The 18,957-nt window shown below is 43.0% G+C and overlaps 1 protein-coding gene across 2 annotated transcripts; it reads left to right on the top strand.

The window, feature by feature from the left end:
* Positions 1-2,729: 2,729 nt before the first annotated feature.
* On the top strand, positions 2,730-18,754 carry CLK1 (CDC like kinase 1). 2 transcript variants are annotated; one of them, XM_070732073.1, is made up of 13 exons: positions 2,763-2,912; positions 7,413-7,558; positions 7,810-8,035; positions 9,028-9,118; positions 9,464-9,530; positions 10,613-10,729; positions 10,957-11,123; positions 11,266-11,360; positions 11,446-11,575; positions 14,229-14,311; positions 15,790-15,869; positions 18,310-18,400; positions 18,483-18,754. In XM_070732073.1, the coding sequence occupies exons 1-13, from the start codon at positions 2,838-2,840 to the stop codon at positions 18,624-18,626; spliced, it is 1,512 nt and encodes a 503-aa protein (XP_070588174.1). In that variant the 5' UTR covers positions 2,763-2,837; the 3' UTR covers positions 18,627-18,754. The 2 variants fall into 2 exon arrangements, with proteins under 2 accessions (XP_070588175.1, XP_070588174.1); XM_070732074.1 differs by lacking the exon at positions 9,028-9,118 and having other exon boundaries at positions 2,730-2,912.
* The last annotated feature ends 203 nt before the right edge of the window (positions 18,755-18,957 follow it).

The raw sequence follows: 18,957 nt of genomic DNA on the forward strand, positions 1-18,957 counted from the left end.
GTCCCATAGCTCCTCCTAAAACAATAGTGGAGCCATTAACTAAGCCTGGAGTAGATCTGTGTGGCACAAGGAAGGAGTGGTATAGATGCTACAAGCAGCCTTCTCTCCTTATCAATACAGGACTCAAAAAAGAGATCAGCAGGAGGAAGAGGAGGCACTATTCCTTTCTGAATTGAGCCGATGGCTTATAGTGGCCCAGATTTATTTATTAAATTCATGTATTACCTGATTCCCAAAACTCTGGCTCACAAGTTAAAAATAACCTCCACTGTTTTAAAATACAAGAAAAATAAAAATAGAATTTAGAAAATGATAAAAAACAAGCAAGAATGAAATAAAAATCCTGCATAATCCAAAGAGATTTCAAGAACCTCACTAAAGGCCTGGAAGTAGAGCAGGGAACATCCAGGTTTCAGGGGAACCTCATTCCAGAGTTGATTTACTGTATGACTTCTTGCTACTAAAGCAGGTATGTTGTGGGCCTGAGAGCAACTTCTGATGCTTGAAGAACTGCAATACTCTTAACTACTGCAAAGTCCAGATCAGGTACAGGAAATGCACTGAGAAGTTATCGTCTTGGATATGTCCCTTATTTATGACCAGTCAGTGACCAAAATTATGTCTTGCATAAGGCTACTAGAGCCTGATTTTGAAATGATAGCTACAAATGTCTCCGCACCCCTGCATTTTAGGTGCTTGACAAACAGCTCACCTTTACAACGGTCTGCAGTGTCCTGCAGTCATGTGGCTATGATTTAGCAAAAAAACCCCTACCAGTTGAGTACAGTGGATTTGCTTAACCACCACAACAAAATATGCCAAAAATTGGGTCTGATCACATGATGCATCAATTCTGGGCTCAATTACAGCTGTAATTACAGCTGTAATTCAAAGACTACCTGCACTTGGATATCATTCAGATATGCTTTCATGCCTCAAGGTGCTGATTCTGTTTTCTAGCAGAGCAAGATAGGCAAATGAGGTGGTTCAAATGTATCCAATGCAACACAAGCTGTCAAACAAAATTTTGGCTTGGATATTCAGTCAGCCTTAGACATGTGGTCCAACTGAGGTAGAAGCATGTTTCCCGATTGCTTATTTGGCCCCTATGACAATAAGTGTTGTACCTCATGATTCTTGACAAATGTATATTTTCTTTTGTGTACAATGAAGCATATGCACCAAAGACAAATTCCTTGTGTGTCCAGGCACACTTGGCCAATAAAGAATTCTATTTCTCTAGTGCAGATAATGTCAATGTAATTCTACGCTATAATCTCAGCACTTTCAATGAAGTAGGGTAGAGCTACAAATGGATGCTCTTTGATGCTCATGTCCCGAAACTAGTGTATACTGCAGATAAAAAAGGGCCATCACCACTACAAAATACGGTGTGAATCTCAGCATGCCTTCAGTGATTTGGATAAAGAGCCCAACCTGCATCCTGTCAGGAAGTTTATGACAACTGCTATATGGCTCCAAAACTATGATTGAATGGGAATGGAGTGATCTTAGTCTGGAAGTGATCACAACTACCATCGTCTCAGGTTCCCACTGCTGCTCTTGTTCCCACGGCTGGATGAATGCCATAAGCTCAGGTGTGTGTGCGTGTCTTTTAGAGGAGCACCAGATTAAATTCTACCTACTCCCAAAGCCCTTAACCCTCAGGAAGTCTCCTGGCAGAACCCCAGTCACCTGTTGTTCAAGAGGTTGCTTAAACATTAGTATGGGCGCTGCAGTGCAGTTGGCCATGTGGGTTCTTGATTGACCATCAAAGCAGTTTTGCACTTGAGCATTTCCTCACGACAAACTTAAAAGTGCAGAGCCATACTAAGAAGGTCCTTCCGGTAATTCTTTGCTTAGATAAGCAATTAAGGTGTAACGTTAATCCGTGCTTGACTCCGTGGCTCTGAGTGCTAGCAGAGTCCAGCGCAATTATGGTACTGCATCTGGGCAGGAAGTAAAATCACATGCGGACACGCAGGTGTGCCACAGGCGCACCTGCATGTCTGCACACAATTTTGCTTCCTGCCCAAATGCAGTAGAATTGTGCTGCATTCCACTAGCTCTCAAGCCACGGGGGCAAGCACACGTTAGCAGCCCCCCTCTGGATAAGCTGCAAGGTTGGAGAATGCATGCAGGGATAGCAGAATCAGGAGATCTAGGATTCGTTTGGGCTCAGAATTTTCTGGAACTTGCTAATAAAGCCGAGGAGGCGCAATGGGTGGAGTGCAGTACTGCAGGGCATTAAAGCTGACTGCTAGATCTGCAGGTCAGCGGTTCAAATCTCATCACCGGCTCAAGGTTGACTCAGCCTTCCATCCTTCCGAGGTGGATAAAATGAGGACCCGGATTGTGGGGCCAATATGCTGGCTCTGTTAAAATGTGCTATTGCTAACATACTGTAAGCCGCCCTGAGTCTAAGGAGAAGGGCGGCATTAAAAATAAATAAATAAATAAAACAAACAAACAAACAATATGCAAGGATGCGTTTTTCAGAATCATCTGATACTTGAAAAAAGTATTTATTAGTTCAATTTGTATGCCGCCCAACTCCCTTAAGGCCTTTTTAGAACGGGTCTTCATAAATCTCTATTCTGACAAGCGAAGAATAACACCTTCCACTCCAACTCCACACCCAACACGCCCCCAAACTACTCACGCAGTACTGATTTGCGCAGGCGCTGAACTCCCCCCCCCATTAATTAAACCTCTGATTGTTGGCTCGTGACGCAGGGGGCGGGTTTATGTTTGCGCATACACGTTCTTCAAAACCCCCTCCTTTTTTTCCAGAGCATTCTTGCCCGGCGCCATTTTGTCCCGGCGAGGATCTTGTAATGGCGGCTACGGCGGTGAAGAGCTGTAACGCATTTCTAGACGCCTGTGACCAGAGAGCGGTTCCGAACAGAAAAGTAAGTCTGGGCGATACCAAAACCCCAAAATTCAAGGGGGGATTCGGCGTGGGCCATAATCCCTTCTCGTAACATCGGGGTGGGTGGGGTCGTTTGTGGAACGGGCCGGAGACGCGCTTGTTTTTCTTTCGGGGAGATCTCGTTAGTCTCCTGCGTGGGATCAGCGGAGCCGATTCACTGGGTCGGGACCTTCTGCCTCTTCGTTAAAGGCTGAGGAAAGAGCCGCGAGCTGTCGCGGTCCGGCTGCGGCCCTGAGGGGCCTTGAAAGCAGGTTTCCTCATCCGAACCTGGGAGGAAAAATACGGCATAATAATCATTATTCTCTGCGTGCGACGTACAATTATGGTAAGCTGTAAGAGATGTGGAGGTTAAGGCTAATTGGACGAGTAGGAAATATTAAAACAGGTTTAATCAGAATACCCCGATGTTGCTGTCGCTCTTGAGGAGTCGGTGGCAGATAGTTTTATGACGGAGGGAGACAGTCAGAGGTAAGAAATCGGGAAATGTGAGGGAAGAAAGCTTGGGTTTGGTTGTGGGGTGTTTTTTTCCTCCTTTTTATGTACGAGATAATAAGAGATGACACTAAAGTAGGCGCTAACATTGTTACCAAAGCACAAGGGCCTAACACTAGCAACAAAATTAAGAGATGCAGTTGAAATTACAGAGGAAAAAATGGCTGTTGGTAAAAGATCGTCCGTCTGAAAGAGAAAAAAAGAGGGAGCCTGCTGAAGAGGTGGGAGTGTTGAGCTTTTACTGCCACTCCCAAATAGGTTCTGTATTTAAATTTATGGGCAATGTTTCTTGCCATTCTGAGAGTGTGTTTTTAAAGCGGTGAACTGGGTGGAATTCACAGCCAAGCTGTTACCAATATATAGCTGGGAGATTTCGGAGAAATGGCCTTTTTGAGAATAGTAACTATTATTATTGAGTGTTGTCTATTTAAAGAGAATTTTTCTGTTGATATCAGTGAAATGTTTTCTCTGTGGAATTAGGTCCCACATATTAGACCATTTTTTAAAAAGTGACTCTTCACATATGTTGGACCTGTTCATTATCTGGGTTTTTTCAGATATTAAATCATTAATCAGCTTAATAAATTGAATTCACAAGCCAGTGTCAAAAAAACAGCAACTAACCAAGGTTCACCCTGAGATAGCATGGTGGTTTTATTGTTATCAACATTGAAGATGGTGGTTTTACATTTAGATTATTTCGTGCATAGCACAAGATATTGAGATATACTTTGACAAATGTATTCACAATGTTTGCTGAGCTTGATAGTGGAGTAATAGGGAGTATATGGAAATTTTTTATTTCAGTTCAAGTGTTTAGTATTTTAGAATCTGCTGCAAAATTGCTTCATTCAAGTTTGATATTTATTTCATTTCTTTTATTGATTATGTTATGGCCCTAGTTTTCTTAGAACTTTTGGACTGGAAGTCTAATTTTTTTTTATCTGTGATTGTGATATTTGTAATCCCTTGTACTAAGAACTTATCAAAGTTCTAGTCTTTTTTGGTTACACTGATCACAACTTATAATTTTCAAATGTTATGTAATACTGAATTCGATATATTCGAGCCTGGGATCTAATACTCATTTGTGCCCTTCTGACAAGCAGAGTCAATGGGGAAGCAAGATTTACTTGTGACTTATGAACTGTGGTGATTCACTTAACAACTGGCAAGGAAGGTCATAAAAAAGGGCTAACTCACTTAACAAAGGTCTCACTTAAGAAATTTTGGACTCAGTTGTCATAAGTCAAAGACTGACCATCTGTATTACAGTGCATTATCAAATGCAACAAAAACAAATAGTGTTCCCTCGATTTTCGTGGGGGATGCGTTCTGAGACCGCCCGCGAAAGTTGAATTTCCGCGAAGTAGAGATGCGGAAGTGAATACACTATTTTTGGCTATGAACAGTATCACAAGCCATCCCTTAACACTTTAAGCCCCTAAATTGCAATTTCCCATTCCCTTAGCAACCATTTAGATTATTACTCACCATGTTTCTTTATTAAAGTTTATTTTAAAAAAATATTAAAGGTGGACGAAAGTTTGGTGATGATATATGACATCATCGGGCGGGAAAAAACATGATATAGGGAAAAATTGCTTCATTCAAGTTTGATATTTATTTCATTTCTTTTATTGATTATGTTATGGCCCTATCTTCTTCAGACAGTTTTCTTAGAACTTTTGGACTGGAAGTCTAATTTTTTTTATCTGTGATTGTGATACTGTATTTGTAATCCCTTTAAAAAATATTAAAGGTGGACGAAAGTTTGGTGATGATATATGATGTCATTGGGCAGGAAAAAAACGTGGTATAGGGGAAAAAAACTCAAAGTATTTTTTAATTAATATTTTTGAAAAACTGTGGTATAGACTTTTCGCGAAGTTCGAACCCACGAGGGAACACTGTAATGGGTAATATTAATTGGAACGGGTATAATTGGTAGGCAACACAGTGTTTAAAAATATATACAAACAGGTTGTCCCAAAAAATGTATACACATTTTAAATAATTATAAACTTGGTGTTTATTATTATGCTATTATTTCAAAAATGTAAAAATATTTACAAGTATCATTTTATTGTTTTTTATTGTTTTTATTTGTTTTCGAAGGTTAGTCAGCTGTCATTATTGTGTTCAGGGACTGAATCTGCAAAATAAACAAACAGTTTAATTATTGGCTATTTATAATTACCGTATTTTTCGCTCTATAAGACGCACCTGCTGATAAGACGCACCTAGATTTTAGAGGAGGAAAATAGGAGAAAAATATTTTGAGCCAAAAAGTAGGCTAAAATATTTATTACAATAACACTGCCCTAGGGGAATTGGGAAAATATACAAACAAGCAACATCTCACTTGGATCATTTTGATGTTAAATATAATTGACTTTCTACTAAAGCTCAGATACAAGGGTAAATAATAACTTGTATGACAATGCCAGGCAGCATCTTACATAAAGTAGCTAGCAGCTATCACTGTTAAAAGAGAATTTAATGAGTTTCAATCTCCTGCTCCAAGTCGCGGCGCGCTCTTCCACAGAGGCGGCGCTCGAAACCCGCCACCGGCCCCGGAACGGAATGTCTCCCCTGCAGCCCCGGCTGTCCAGGAGGGCGCCCGGTCGGACGCAGCGCGGGCCCACACATCGTGCGGCAGCGGGAGCGAGCAAGCAGGCGGGCGGGCGGGGTTGTCCTGCAGTCCCAGAGGCGCTCGCGGGGCAGAGCATCATTCTGGTCAAGCCGCTCCGCCCGAGCCACACGGCAGCTGCCCGCCGCGCAGGAGAGAGCCAGCGGGGCGAGCAGGCAGCAACCGCCGCTCCCGATGCGCTCCGGAGCCCCGCCGGCGAGGAGGGCGGCTGGCACGGGTCATCCTCCACCCGCCGCCTGGAGTGCTGGTGGGAAAAAAGAGGGACCGGTGGGTGGGGGCGGGTGGGCAGGAGTGAACCGTGGCGCCAGCGACCCCACTCGCTCAGCACCGCAACGGGGCGCAACGGGCTTGGAGGGGCGACTTCTCCGGCGCGGGGCGGGGGCGCTTCTGCTCAGCCTGCTCCTGCCACTCCGCGGGCGAGGAAGAGGGCGGCGGCTGCTCTCCGGGGCGAAGGCCCCGCCGGCGAGGAGGGCGGCTGGCACAGGTCATCCTCCGCCCGCCGCCGCCTGGAGTGCTGGTGGGAAAAAAGAGGGACCGGTGGGTGGGGGCGGGTGGGCAGGAGTGAACCGTGGCGCCAGCGACCCCACTTGCTCAGCACCGCAACGGGCCGCGGGTGGGCGAGCTTCGCTCCTGCCACATCTGCCCGGAACGTCGGGCTCGGAGGGGCGACTTCTCCGGCGCGGGGCGGGGGCGCTTCTGCTCGGCCTGCTCCTGCCACTCCGCGGGCGAGGAAGAGGTCGGCGGCGGCTGCTCTCCGGGGCGAAGGCGCTTTTTGGGCTTGCGCCTCCCCCCCCCTGCCTGCCTCTTCGCTCCATAAGACGCAACTGATTTTTCATCCTACTTTGGGAGGAAAAAAACTGCGTCTTATGGAGCGAAAAATACGGTATTTAAAATTATTTAAAATGCAGTGAAAAAAACAATAAAACGATGCTTGAAATATTTTTACATTTTTGAAATAAAATTATAATAAATACCAAGTTTACAATTATTTAAAATGTGTATACTGTGTATACTTTATCTATACACAAGTATATATTTAATTTTTCTCAAGCATGCATGTTATATTTCATTTGCTATTTGGACCTTTTGAAAGCTTTTCCATGTTTTTTTTTTTACACAATCTACTTTATGAATGTGCTAAGAATCAGACTGATATGGAAATAAAAGTTTTTCTCTGTGTTTTTTGCTTTCAATATTTTGTCAACTAAAAAGGAAGAGTTTTTTTAATTTCTAAGAAAAATAGGGATTGTTTAATTGGATGTTATCCCAAACATTTTGTTTAAAGCATATTAATGAATGTGATAATATAGATTATATGTACTTAATCTATTTCAGATGATGTATTCTAGACAAAGTCATTATGGTAACTCAGATGAAAAACAATGTGAGGATTCCCAAAACCATCATAAGAGAAAAAGACATTCAAAGAGCACATATGAATACAAACGCTGCAAATATGATCACACTCCAACGTATGATAGGTAAGTTTCTTTCTTGATTGTCATTCAGCTAAAATGTAGGTAATGTTAGATTTTATCAACTGATTTATAGTAACATTTTATGGGAGTTAAAATCCAAAATACAAGAACAATTATTGATTTCTTATATCTGAAATGCTGGGTTTTAGTATTAAAAGGTCCTCAATCCGTTTTTTGTGTGTGGTTAAAATTAGACATATCTGCAATGTGCAGTTTTGCATTATAAGGTGTTTTATGAATTTTTTCCACTCTAGCATTTATGAAGATACCAGCTCCTTCGAGGAAAAGAGTGATGATCAAGAACGCTGCTATGTTGAAGAATACAGAAACAACTTTAGTCAGTTGTCTGAAACCAGGCACCATTGCAGGGTCCATGAGAATGACTATCACAACCATAGTAGCAAGTCATCTGGTCAGAGTGGCAGAGGCAGTTACAAAAGAAAATGCAAAGATGATGATAAATCATATCATACACACACGGTATGTATAATTTAAAACACCTGGAACATGGATATTGGTATTTTTTAAACAACCACAAATGAATGAAAATACATTTTAGCGAAATTGTTTTTTTTCTACTAGATGTGTTCCAAAATGGCAATACTTTGTAGCAACTGAAGACCTATTTTTCAATGATGATTTCTATTAAACATTTTACTTTTAAAATATCTGATTAAATTATATACTGAACTGTTACATTATGTTTTCCTATAAGGATAATTGGTGAGGAGAAAACATGACTCTTTTGCTATTCTTAGACATCTTATGTTTTATTGTTGATGTTGAAATAAGTGCCTTTATGCAGATCTTCCCCATAAGGGCAAATTAATATTAAAGGATAAGATTTGCCTCTTTATGTTCTACATTGTTTTTCCCATGGCTTATCATCTGACATTCACCTATCAAATAGACCCTGAACTTCTATTGAATTATAATTACTGGATGAATATTAGGAATTAGGGCTGCTTAGAGCTATTCAATTAGAAATATTAGAGGTTTTGTGATGTTTTATTGCCCTAATTAGGTGTAATATGCAAAGTTGCAAATGCACTTGTATACGCACTTGAGATTATTTGCCCAAAGATTACTTAATAGGTCAGTACATGCCAGCACTTGTATGACAGCATTAAACTGATGAATATTTGTTTGCAATTTTAAAATACTTAATTCTTCTAGTGAACCATATTTTAAAAGCATATATATATATATATATATTATTTGTTGTTACCTTGCCACTTGAAGTACCTTATCTGAAAATCTGTTCCTTGCCATGTTTTTTTCCTGTAACCTAAACTATGTGCCCTGTGAAATTCTGGGGAATTTGAAATTGTTCCTGCCAACCGTTTGTGGCCTGGCGCGTATCTGAATGCCTGAATATCTCCCTGCTGAATGAATTTCGTATTCTGCCCTGAATTCACTCGGGTATATTGATTGGCTGGATGATGTTGGTGCCGCACACTTGCCGTTACCAGAGGAGTCACCGAAGAAAAAGATCCAGGAGTGTAGAGGATGATGAGGAGGGTCACCTGATCTGTCAGAGTGGAGACGTACTAAATGCAAGATGTATAGAATATTTTTCACAACTTACTTTCAAGATAGAATAATTTCTTTTAGATAAGTCAGGAAATTTTTTGGAAGTCCTTTACTTTGCGTTTCTTTTGTTACCTGTTTTTCCGTTTTTTTTCTTTGGGGGGGTTCTTTATTATATAGAGTTAAACTTAATTGAAGCTTCCTGTATAGTAAACAGAGCTGATATAGAACAAGATAGACATAACTGTCTTGGAGACTTGAAGGATTAAATATTTAAAGTTGTCTAGTTATACTTTTTACATAATGGCATAGCATGGTGTATTGAATAATGAAAATATGTCATTAGTTATATAACTGATCGCCTCCCATCTGTTTTAGATGAAATTATCACTACTGTTGGTGAAGGTGCTTTTGGAAAAGTAGTAAAGTGTGTTGACCACAAAACGTAAGTTTTTATAATGCTACTCAAGAGTTTTCTAAATCTCAGATTATACAAGATGTCATTTTCTCTTTCTTTTTCCTTGTGATTGGAACTTTCTCGTGTCAGCTGGGTGAAAAAGGATATTGATCTTGAAAGTCTAAAATATATACGGTCTAAATGTCTGAGGGATTATCTTTTCTGTTAAAGTGGTCAGGAAACGCTCTTTTGAAGATGCCCCCTTCCTCAGTGGTCTGTTTTTCCCGATCCATTTTATAGAAAGAGTTCTTCCATGAAAATTCTTAGCATATCTGTAGTGAGTGGTTTTCCAAAAATTTGCAAAAATAATGTAAACAGTGATGTAATAAAAATGGTAAACTGTAGTTACTTGGAAATACAGTGGTTCTTCGATCTACGAATGCCTCGAGAAGGGTGGCATAGAAATCTAATCAATAAATAAATACAAACTTTTCTAGATAAGAACTGGGTGTTCAAGGTTTTTTTTTGCTTCTTCCCAACCATTTTTCACTTACAAACCCGAGTCTCCGAAACACCAAAAAAGGCAGGGAGAAGCCTCTATGGGGCCTCTCTAGGAATCTCCTGGGAGGAAACAGAGCAGGAAAAGGCAGGGAGAAGCCTCTGTGGGGCCTCTCTAGGAATCTCCTGGGAGGGAACAGGGCTGGAAAAGGCGGGGAGAAGCCTCTGTGGGGCCTCTCTAGGAATCTCCTGGGAGGAAACGGCCTCTACCCTCCCTGTGGTTTCCCCAATCGCACACATTATTTGCTTTTACATTGATTCCTATGGGAAAAATTGCTTCTTCTTACAAACTTTTCTACTTAAGAACCTGGTCATGGAATGAATTAAGTTTATAAGTACAGGTACCATTCTATATGGATTTTTTAAAAATAGTTTCTTTCAACAGCTCTGGCAGAAATGCACAATTTATTATTTTACGTCGTTTTAAGAATCTCATTGACATTCAGGATATAGACATATTTTAATATATAATATAAAGAATTAAGGTTAATTAATTGTAAAGCAGTTTTTCATTGTGACAAGATTTCATTACTTCTGTGACTATTAATGACACTTCAAAACTGTCTTTTTAGGGAAGGTAAACATGTAGCAGTGAAAATCGTAAAAAATGTGGACAGATACTCGGAAGCAGCTAGATCAGAAATAGAAGTGTTGAAGCACTTAAATATTTCGGACCCTAATAGTGCATTGTAAGTATATGGTGCAATTAAAATTGAATGTGTATCTAGCTATCTTTTTCTTACTCACTCTCTCTCTCTCTCTCTTTCTCCCCCCCGCCTCCCCCCTCCCATGATTATATTCTCTTGTTATAGAAGTTTCTCTATAATTGAGGTTTTACTTTCAATTGTACTTATAAACTGCTCAGTTTATGTTCTTGCTTAATGATGCCATCTGAGTAACCTTATTGCATTTACAGTCACTGTGTCAAGATGTTGGAGTGGTTTGATCATCATGGCCATATTTGCATTGTATTTGAACTGCTAGGACTCAGTACCTACGACTTCCTTAAAGAAAATCGTTTTCTGCCTTTCTGTCTGGACCATATCAGAAAAATAGCTTATCAGATTTGCAAATCTGTAAATTGTAAGTATGTATTAAGCTGTCTTTTTAGCAATCTCAAGGCAAATAAATGCAAAGTATTGTTTAAAATATTTTAGGCTGTTAATATTGATATTTAAAGAGGTCTTAAGCTAAAATACAACTTTCAAATTTGTATTCTTCACAGTCTTGCATTCAAACAAGCTGACCCATACAGATTTGAAGCCTGAAAACATATTATTTGTGAATTCCGATTATACAGAAGAATATAACCCTAAACTGGTAAAGTTTATCTCTTAATATTTAATAATTGCTTTCATAGCTGATTTTTACTACTTAAGCGTAATAATCTTATGCTACATTTCAGAGACATGGTGAACGCACATTGAAACATCCAGAAATCAAAGTTGTAGATTTTGGAAGTGCAACATATGATTATGAACATCATAGTACACTTGTATCTACAAGGCATTACAGAGCTCCTGAAGTCATATTGGGTGAGATAACATGCATATACTAGTACAAAAATTTGCAATGTTTGTATTTTTGTGCGTCATGTATGTTGAAAACTTTAAAATAAATAGTTTAGGATATACAGTGATCTCTCGATTAGCGCGGGGGTTACGTTCCAAGACCTCCCGCGCTAATCGATTTCCGCGTTATAGTGGTGCGGAAGTAAAAAACACCATCTACGCATGCGCGCCATTTTTTTTTCATGGCCGCACATGCGCAGATGGTGGAGTTTGCGTGTGGGCGGCGGGGAAGACCAAGGGAAGGTTCCTTCAGCCGCCCAACAGCTGATCTGCTCCGCAGCGCGGAAGCAGCGAGGAGCCGAAGATGGGGTAAAGGCAAAGGGGAAACCCCATCTTCGGCTCCTCGCTGCTGCCGCGCTGCGGAGCGGATCAGGTGTTGGGCGGCTGAAGGAACCTTCCCTTGGTCTTCCCGCCGCCCAGGCAAAGGGGAAACCCCAAGATCGCTTGCCGCTTGCCGTATTGCAGCTTGGAGCCTTGCTTCGCCTCCTTCGCTGCAATACGGCAAGCGGCAAGCGATCTTGGGGTTTCCCCTTTGCCTGGGCGGCGCTGGGGCCATGCGGAGCCGCTCATCTAGGGGGACGTGGACCGGCAAGGTGCCCTCCGCTCTCTCTCTTTCTCTCCCTGTTACCGGTGTGGTATAAGAGAGAAAGAAAGAGAAAGGAGGGCGACTTGCCAGTCCAAGCCGCCCTGGATGAGCGGCCCCGCATGGCCCCAGCGCCGGACTCCGCCGTTGCCTCCGCCCTTGTTCGGCTCTGCAGCTGAGAGGCCACGTCCACCCCCTCCTCGGTGTCCCCGGCACCCAGCGTCCCCACGCCGCCTCCACCTCCCGGTAATGCGCCCGACCTCTGCCTCTCTCTTTCTCTCTCATATACCACGCCGGCAACAGGGAGAGAAAGAGAGAGAGAACTAGCGCGGACTTATAGAAACATAGAAGACTGATTATTATTTTGATTATTTTATTATTAATTATTTTTTAATTAATATTTTTTGAAAAACCGCGTTGCAGCGTTTCGCGCTAATCGAGACCGTGCTAATCGAGGGATCACTGTACTTTAGACTTGCTAAAATCTCCCTGTTGCATGAGACAGGAATCTGTGTCGAAACAAATACACTAAGGTCAGTGCATAAAGTGAAACACCAGTCAAAACCCCTGTTTTAATAAAGCAGAAGTAGTTCAGGTTTGAACATGTGGAGGATATCATCAATTGGGGGAGGGAAGATGCTGGGAAGATAGGATGGTAGAGTACCAGGCATGTGGAATATACAGTGATCTCTCGATTAGCGCGGGGGTTACGTTACAAGACCTCCCGCGCTAATCGATTTCCGCGTTATAGTGGTGCGGAAGTAAAAAACACCATCTACGCATGCGCGCCATTTTTTTCCATGGCCGCACATGTGCAGATGGTGGAGTTTGCGTGTGGGTGGCGGGGAAGACCAAGGGAAGGTTCCTTCAGCCGCCCAACAGCTGATCTGCTCCGCAGCGCGGAAGCAGCGAGGAGCCGAAGATGGGGTAAAGGCAAAGGGGAAACCCCATCTTCGGCTCCTCGCTGCTGCCGCGCTGCGGAGCGGATCAGGTGTTGGGCGGCTGAAGGAACCTTCCCTTGGTCTTCCCGCTGCCCAGGCAAAGGGGAAACCCCAAGATCGCTTGCTGCTTGCCGTATTGCAGCTTGGAGCCTTGCTTCGCCTCCTTCGCTGCAATACGGCAAGCGGCAAGCGATCTTGGGGTTTCCCCTTTGCCTGGGCGGCGCTGGGGCCATGCGGAGCCGCTCATCTAGGGGGGCGTGGACCGGCAAGGTGCCCTCTGCTCTCTCTCTTTCTCTCCCTGTTACCGGTGTGGTATAAGAGAGAGAAAGAAAGAGAAAGGAGGGCGACTTGCCAGTCCACGCCCCCCTGGATGAGCGGCCCCGCATGGCCCCAGCGCCGGACTCCGCCGTTGCCTCCGCCCTTGTTCGGCTCTGCAGCTGAGAGGCCACGTCCACCCCCTCCTCGGTGTCCCCGGCACCCAGCGTCCCCACGCCGCCTCCACCTCCCGGTAATGCGCCCGACCTCTGCCTCTCTCTTTCTCTCTCATATACCACGCCGGCAACAGGGAGAGAAAGAGAGAGAGAACTAGCGCGGAAACATAGAAACATAGAAACATAGAAGACTGATTATTATTTTGATTATTTTATTATTATTTTTTAATTAATATTTTTTGAAAAACCGCGTTGCAGCGTTTCGCGCTAATCGAGACCGTGCTAATCGAGGGATCACTGTACTATGTTGGGAGAGCAACAGGAGTGTTGAAGAGGGAGGTTTGGAGAATGCTAGCCTATGAGTGTTGCTGTTTTGGGATAGCAGTAACTGGAAGGAGGGAAAGACTATGATAGTTGATTGGGGGCAGGAGGGCAATGTGGCCTTCTGTGTTCAGAGCTCCTGAGGTGAGGGGAATAACCAAAAAACCGCCAGTCACTGGTTTATATTTTTTTCATTCAAAACCAACAATGGCTAAAGCAGTTTTGTAAGAAACTTCCCCATTTGAAGGATATCCTTCATTCATTCATATCGGAAGCATTTATAGTTTGAAAGTCTTTGTCGTTTGCACAATTCATTATATATATATATATATTTTCCACAGCTTTGGGATGGTCACAACCATGTGATGTCTGGAGTATCGGCTGTATTCTTATTGAATATTATCTTGGATTTACAATATTTCCGGTACGTGACTACAGAGGCATAAGTTATAGAGGTCATAGTAATTATTAGGTAGTTAAAACAAAAGATTTACACTTCTAATTTAAAGTACAGGGTGCGTTCCAAAAGTAATGCAATTATTATTTTTTAAGTAATTTATTGAACAGATTTGCACAAACACTTAAAATTCTTGAAAGTACTGTTCTTGGGCCTCTACACATTTTTTTCCAGACTCTGCCATGACCAGTATGTGCCCTGGAAGGTGTCTTTGGGGACCTCTCGCAAGGTCTTCATCACAGCTGGTTGGATCTCTTCTATGGACGAAAAACTGTTTCCTTTCAGGACTGCCTTAATCCGAGGCAACAAACAGAAATCTGCTGGGGCAACGTCAGGACTATAGGGGAGGTGGGGGAGTGTTGACACCTGGTGTTTGGCCAGGAGCTTGCAGACTCGTAGCGTGTTGTGGCAAGGCGCATTTTTCGTCCATATAAGAGATCCATCAGCCGTGACAAAGACCTTGCGAGAGGTCCTCAAAGATGCCTTCCAGGGCACGTACCGGTCATGGCAGAGTTGCTGAAAAAAATGTGTAGAGTACTTTGAAGAATTTTAAGTGTTTGTGCAAATCTGTTCAATAAATTACTTTTTAAAAAATTGCATTACTTTTGGAATGCATCCTGTATTATGTGATTAGTAATTCAAAATGAAATAAGAATTGAGGTCAACAGGAAGTGTGTAACTTCAGTATAGATCAGGGGTGTTGACCTCAAGGCCTAGGCACCAGATCTGGCCCAGAGGGTGCTTAGATATAACCTGCGGGGCCACCCTGGGGAAAGGACCGGCCCACAGTGACTCTGCCAGCAAAAACTGAGCTCTCAAGGGCCGTGTGTGGAACTCCCAAGCTGTTTTTGCTGGCAGATGGTTGTAGAAGGCAATCACAGCTGCAAATGGAGCTCACAAAAACTGTGTGGGGCACTTCCAAGCTCCGTTTTCACTTGCAGAGGGTTGCAGGAGGCTGCCTCAGCCAAGAACGGAGCCTAGGAGCCTGTTTTCACTGGCAGAGCGCTTGGACCAGTATAGGTTCCCTTGACATGAGTGACGTTGAGCTGGCCATGCCCACCCTTGCCACGCCCACCTCGGGCCCCCAACGTCAAAACACAACCATGGTGAAGCCCTCAAAATGAGTTTGCTACCCCTGATATAGATAAAAGCAATAGGGCTGTAATAGCACTATTTATGGGAGCCTAGGATGTCATATCTGAAAATGGAGAACTTGCCTCGAAGAGAAAATGTTGATTCTATTTTGGGGCTTCAGATGCTACACTTCTTTGAAATACTGCCATGTGAAATCCATTGCCTGTAAAACACTGAGTATTTTAAAAATAATGTTTTTGTTTGTTCTTGCAAAAACCTCTCCCTCCTTTCCAAACATACTTTGCAGCTCATTGTTTTGTATTAACTGGGTTTTCTTTTTCTGCAATTTTCAATAATTATTTTTTTTAAAGACCCATGACAGCAAAGAACATCTGGCTATGATGGAGAAGATACTAGGACCATTACCAGTTCATATGGTTCAAAAAACCAGGTAAAGAAATGTTTGAGGTTTTTTCCTTTCAATATTTTTTCTTCCTCTGCTGTATTTGTATGGTGCTTAATTAGCTTACATTTAAAAAAATAATTAGTACAGTGTTCCCTCGATTTTTGCGGGTTCATGAAAAGTCTGTACCACGGTTTTTCCAAAAATATTTATTAAAAAAATACTTCGCTGGTTTTTTACCTATACCACGGTTTTTCACGCCTGATGACGTCATATGTCATCGCCAAACTTTCTTCTTTAATAAATATTTTTAAAATAAGCTTTAATAAATAAACACGGTGAGTAATAATCTAAATGGTTGCTAAGGGAACGGGAAATTGCAATTTAGGGTTTTAAAGTGTTACGGGAAGGTTTGTGATACTGTTCATAGCCAAAAATAGTGTACAGTGATCCCCCGATCATTGCGAGGGTTCCGTTCCAGGACCCCCCGCAATGATCGGTTTTTCACGAAGTAGCGCTGCGGAAGTAAAAACACCATCTGCGCATGCGCAGATGGTGTTTTTACTTCCCCAGCGCTAGCGAGGAGCCGAAGATTGGGGTTCCTGGGAAGGGGACTCAGCTGGGAAGCGGTGCGAGCGAGGGGCGCGAGCGAACGGCTTCTCCGCCGCCTGCCTGCCCGTGCGCCCGCCGCTTCGCTTCAGGACTCAGCTGGGAAGCGGCGAGAATGAACGGCGTGGGCGGCGCGCGCGGCGGGCGCGCGCGGGCAGGCAGGCGGCGGAGAAGCCGTTCGCTCGCGCCCCTCGCTCGCACCGCTTCCCAGCTGAGTCCTGAAGCCAATTCGCTTCAGGACTCAGCTGGGAAGCGGCGAGAATGAACGGCGTGGGCGGGCGAAGGGCGGGCGAGCGGCAGCGAGGAGTTTGCGTGGGCGGTGGGGAAACTGTTCGCTGATGCCCGCTGCTCGCCCTCCCGCCAGCAAGAGGGGGAAGACCCAGGGAAGCCGCCCAGCAGCTGATCTGCCCGGCGCCATCTACGCATGCGTGCCCATAGGAAAAAGGGCGCGCATGCGCAGATGGTGTTTTTACTTCCGGGTTCAAAAATCGCCATATAGCCGTTTCGCAATGATCGGGAACGCAATACCCGGGGGATCACTGTATTTACTTCCGCATCTCTACTTCGCGGAAATTCGACTTTCGCGGGCGGTCTCGGAACGCATCCCCTGCGAAAATCGAGGGAACACTGTAATCTGAAGCAGCAAAGGTATTTTGAATTTGGCATTGGTTCTTCTTAGTAAATACCTTGAGGTAAAGTGTATGATTCTCTGGGAATACATTGTAAAATTTAGAATTGTTTAAAATAATAAGTACAATGCTCATTATTTGCATGTTGTCGTATAGATATTACATGGCAGAATGGCTCATATTGTGGCCCTAATTATAATTGTATACACCAGAGCGATTTCTCGTTTGAATATGTCTTGGAGCTGGTAATGGTTCTCATTCGTAAGATTACTGTTCTGCCTTTACTTTTTTATGATGAAATAAAAAAATCATTTTTATTGTGATAACTCTAGAGCAGTGATGGTGAACCTTTTTTTCCTTGGGTGCCAAAAGAGCATGGGTGCACACTATCATGCCTGTGCGAGTGCCCACACCCATAATTCAATGCCTGGAGAGGGCAAATTTTTATAGCTTCCACCCCTCCCCGAAGGCCCTCTGAGGACTAGAAACAGCCTGTTTCCCAACTTCTGGTGGGCCCAGTAGGTTTGTGTTTTGCCTTTCCCAGGCTCCAAAGGCTTCCCTGAAGCCAGGGGAGGGTAAAAGCACCCTCCCCCATTGCCCCCGGAGGCTCTCTGGAAGCCCAAAACACCCTCCCAGGGCCTCTGTGTGAGCCAGAAATCATCTGGCCAGCACACACATGCACATTGGAGTTCAGCTAGGGCAGTGCTTCGTGTGCCAGCAGATATGGCTCCGCGTGCCACTTCTGGCACCTGTGTAGGTTCACCATCACTGCTGTAGAGTGTCAAACTGTGGCCCATAGGCTAGATGTGGGACACATTGCCCACACCCGGTTTAGTGAAAGGGGGGAGTCAATACGACACGAGTTTGAGACACACCGGTGATAACTAATGGCAGACTATACTGGGATGGTGTACTATTCTATTTCAAGGAAAATTAAATTTGTCTCCTTTGTATTGTGCAAAGCATTCAGGATGTTTTTATACATTCATTGTATTGGGAGTTGCTGGGAAAACACTGTCCATACAAAGTAATGAGCCAGCCTTTAAAATAGCCTTTGAAGATGCTTTCAGAATAAATAGATGCTTCACTTGTACTAACATGCTTGTGAAACAGCTTTTGAATGGTGTGCACTATCTGATATGTGAATGAATATAGGAAATGTGCAAATAATCTTTAAAAAATAAAGCATGCTAGATTTGTCATTGCTAAAGTTGCCTTTAAATAATGTCATTCTTAATTCTTTATAACAGAAAACGCAAATACTTCCGGCAAGATAGTTTGGATTGGGATGAACTCAGTTCTGCTGGCAGATATGTTTCAAGGCGTTGCAAGCCACTCAAGGTAAGATAATCATCTGCTCTACTAAACTTCCTCTACTCCATTTACTCAGAAGTGCTAATAAGGTGTTTTTTTGTACCCACAGGAATTCATGCAGTGTCACAATTCTGACCATGAGAATCTATTTGATCTTATTCAGAAAATGTTGGAATATGACCCTGCCAGACGAATTACGCTTAAGGAGGCTTTGGCGCATCCTTTCTTTTTTCCGTTAAGAAAGATGAAATGAGATTTTTAAACATTCTGCTATTGAAAAAAACTTGTTTTACATATTTATTTTGTAATTCTGTAAATTTATTTTTTGATATTGTCTTGCTTAGTCTGTTGATAGCTCTTGAAATAAAACGTTTAGCAACATTTTGTGTACCGTCATTTTCTTTGTACTACATGTAAGCTGTGGTTACATGGGTGGTCAATTTTACTCTCAATTTTCTTTTGGAGCTAGGAAAAAAATATGAACTATAGGGACCTCCCCATCTTTCACAATTAAAAAATGTCTCCTGTATTTCCTGTCTCATAAAAGCAGCAAATCTGTATATTAATTTGATTTCTATGCCACC

Source organism: Erythrolamprus reginae, chromosome 1, assembly GCF_031021105.1.
Source record: "Erythrolamprus reginae isolate rEryReg1 chromosome 1, rEryReg1.hap1, whole genome shotgun sequence".
NCBI classification, from domain to species: domain Eukaryota; kingdom Metazoa; phylum Chordata; class Lepidosauria; order Squamata; family Dipsadidae; genus Erythrolamprus; species Erythrolamprus reginae.

What these genes read in the sequence shown, in the direction of transcription:
- CLK1 (XM_070732073.1), top strand. Translation starts at nt 2,838, where the DNA reads ATGGCGGCTACGGCGGTGAAGAGCTGTAACGCATTTCTAGACGCCTGT. An exon ending in AGACGTACTAAATGCAAGAT is followed by an intron (nt 9,119 to 9,463) that starts GTATAGAATATT and finishes CATCTGTTTTAG; the next exon opens with ATGAAATTATCACTACTGTT. An exon ending in AAGAATATAACCCTAAACTG is followed by an intron (nt 11,361 to 11,445) that starts GTAAAGTTTATC and finishes GCTACATTTCAG; the next exon opens with AGACATGGTGAACGCACATT.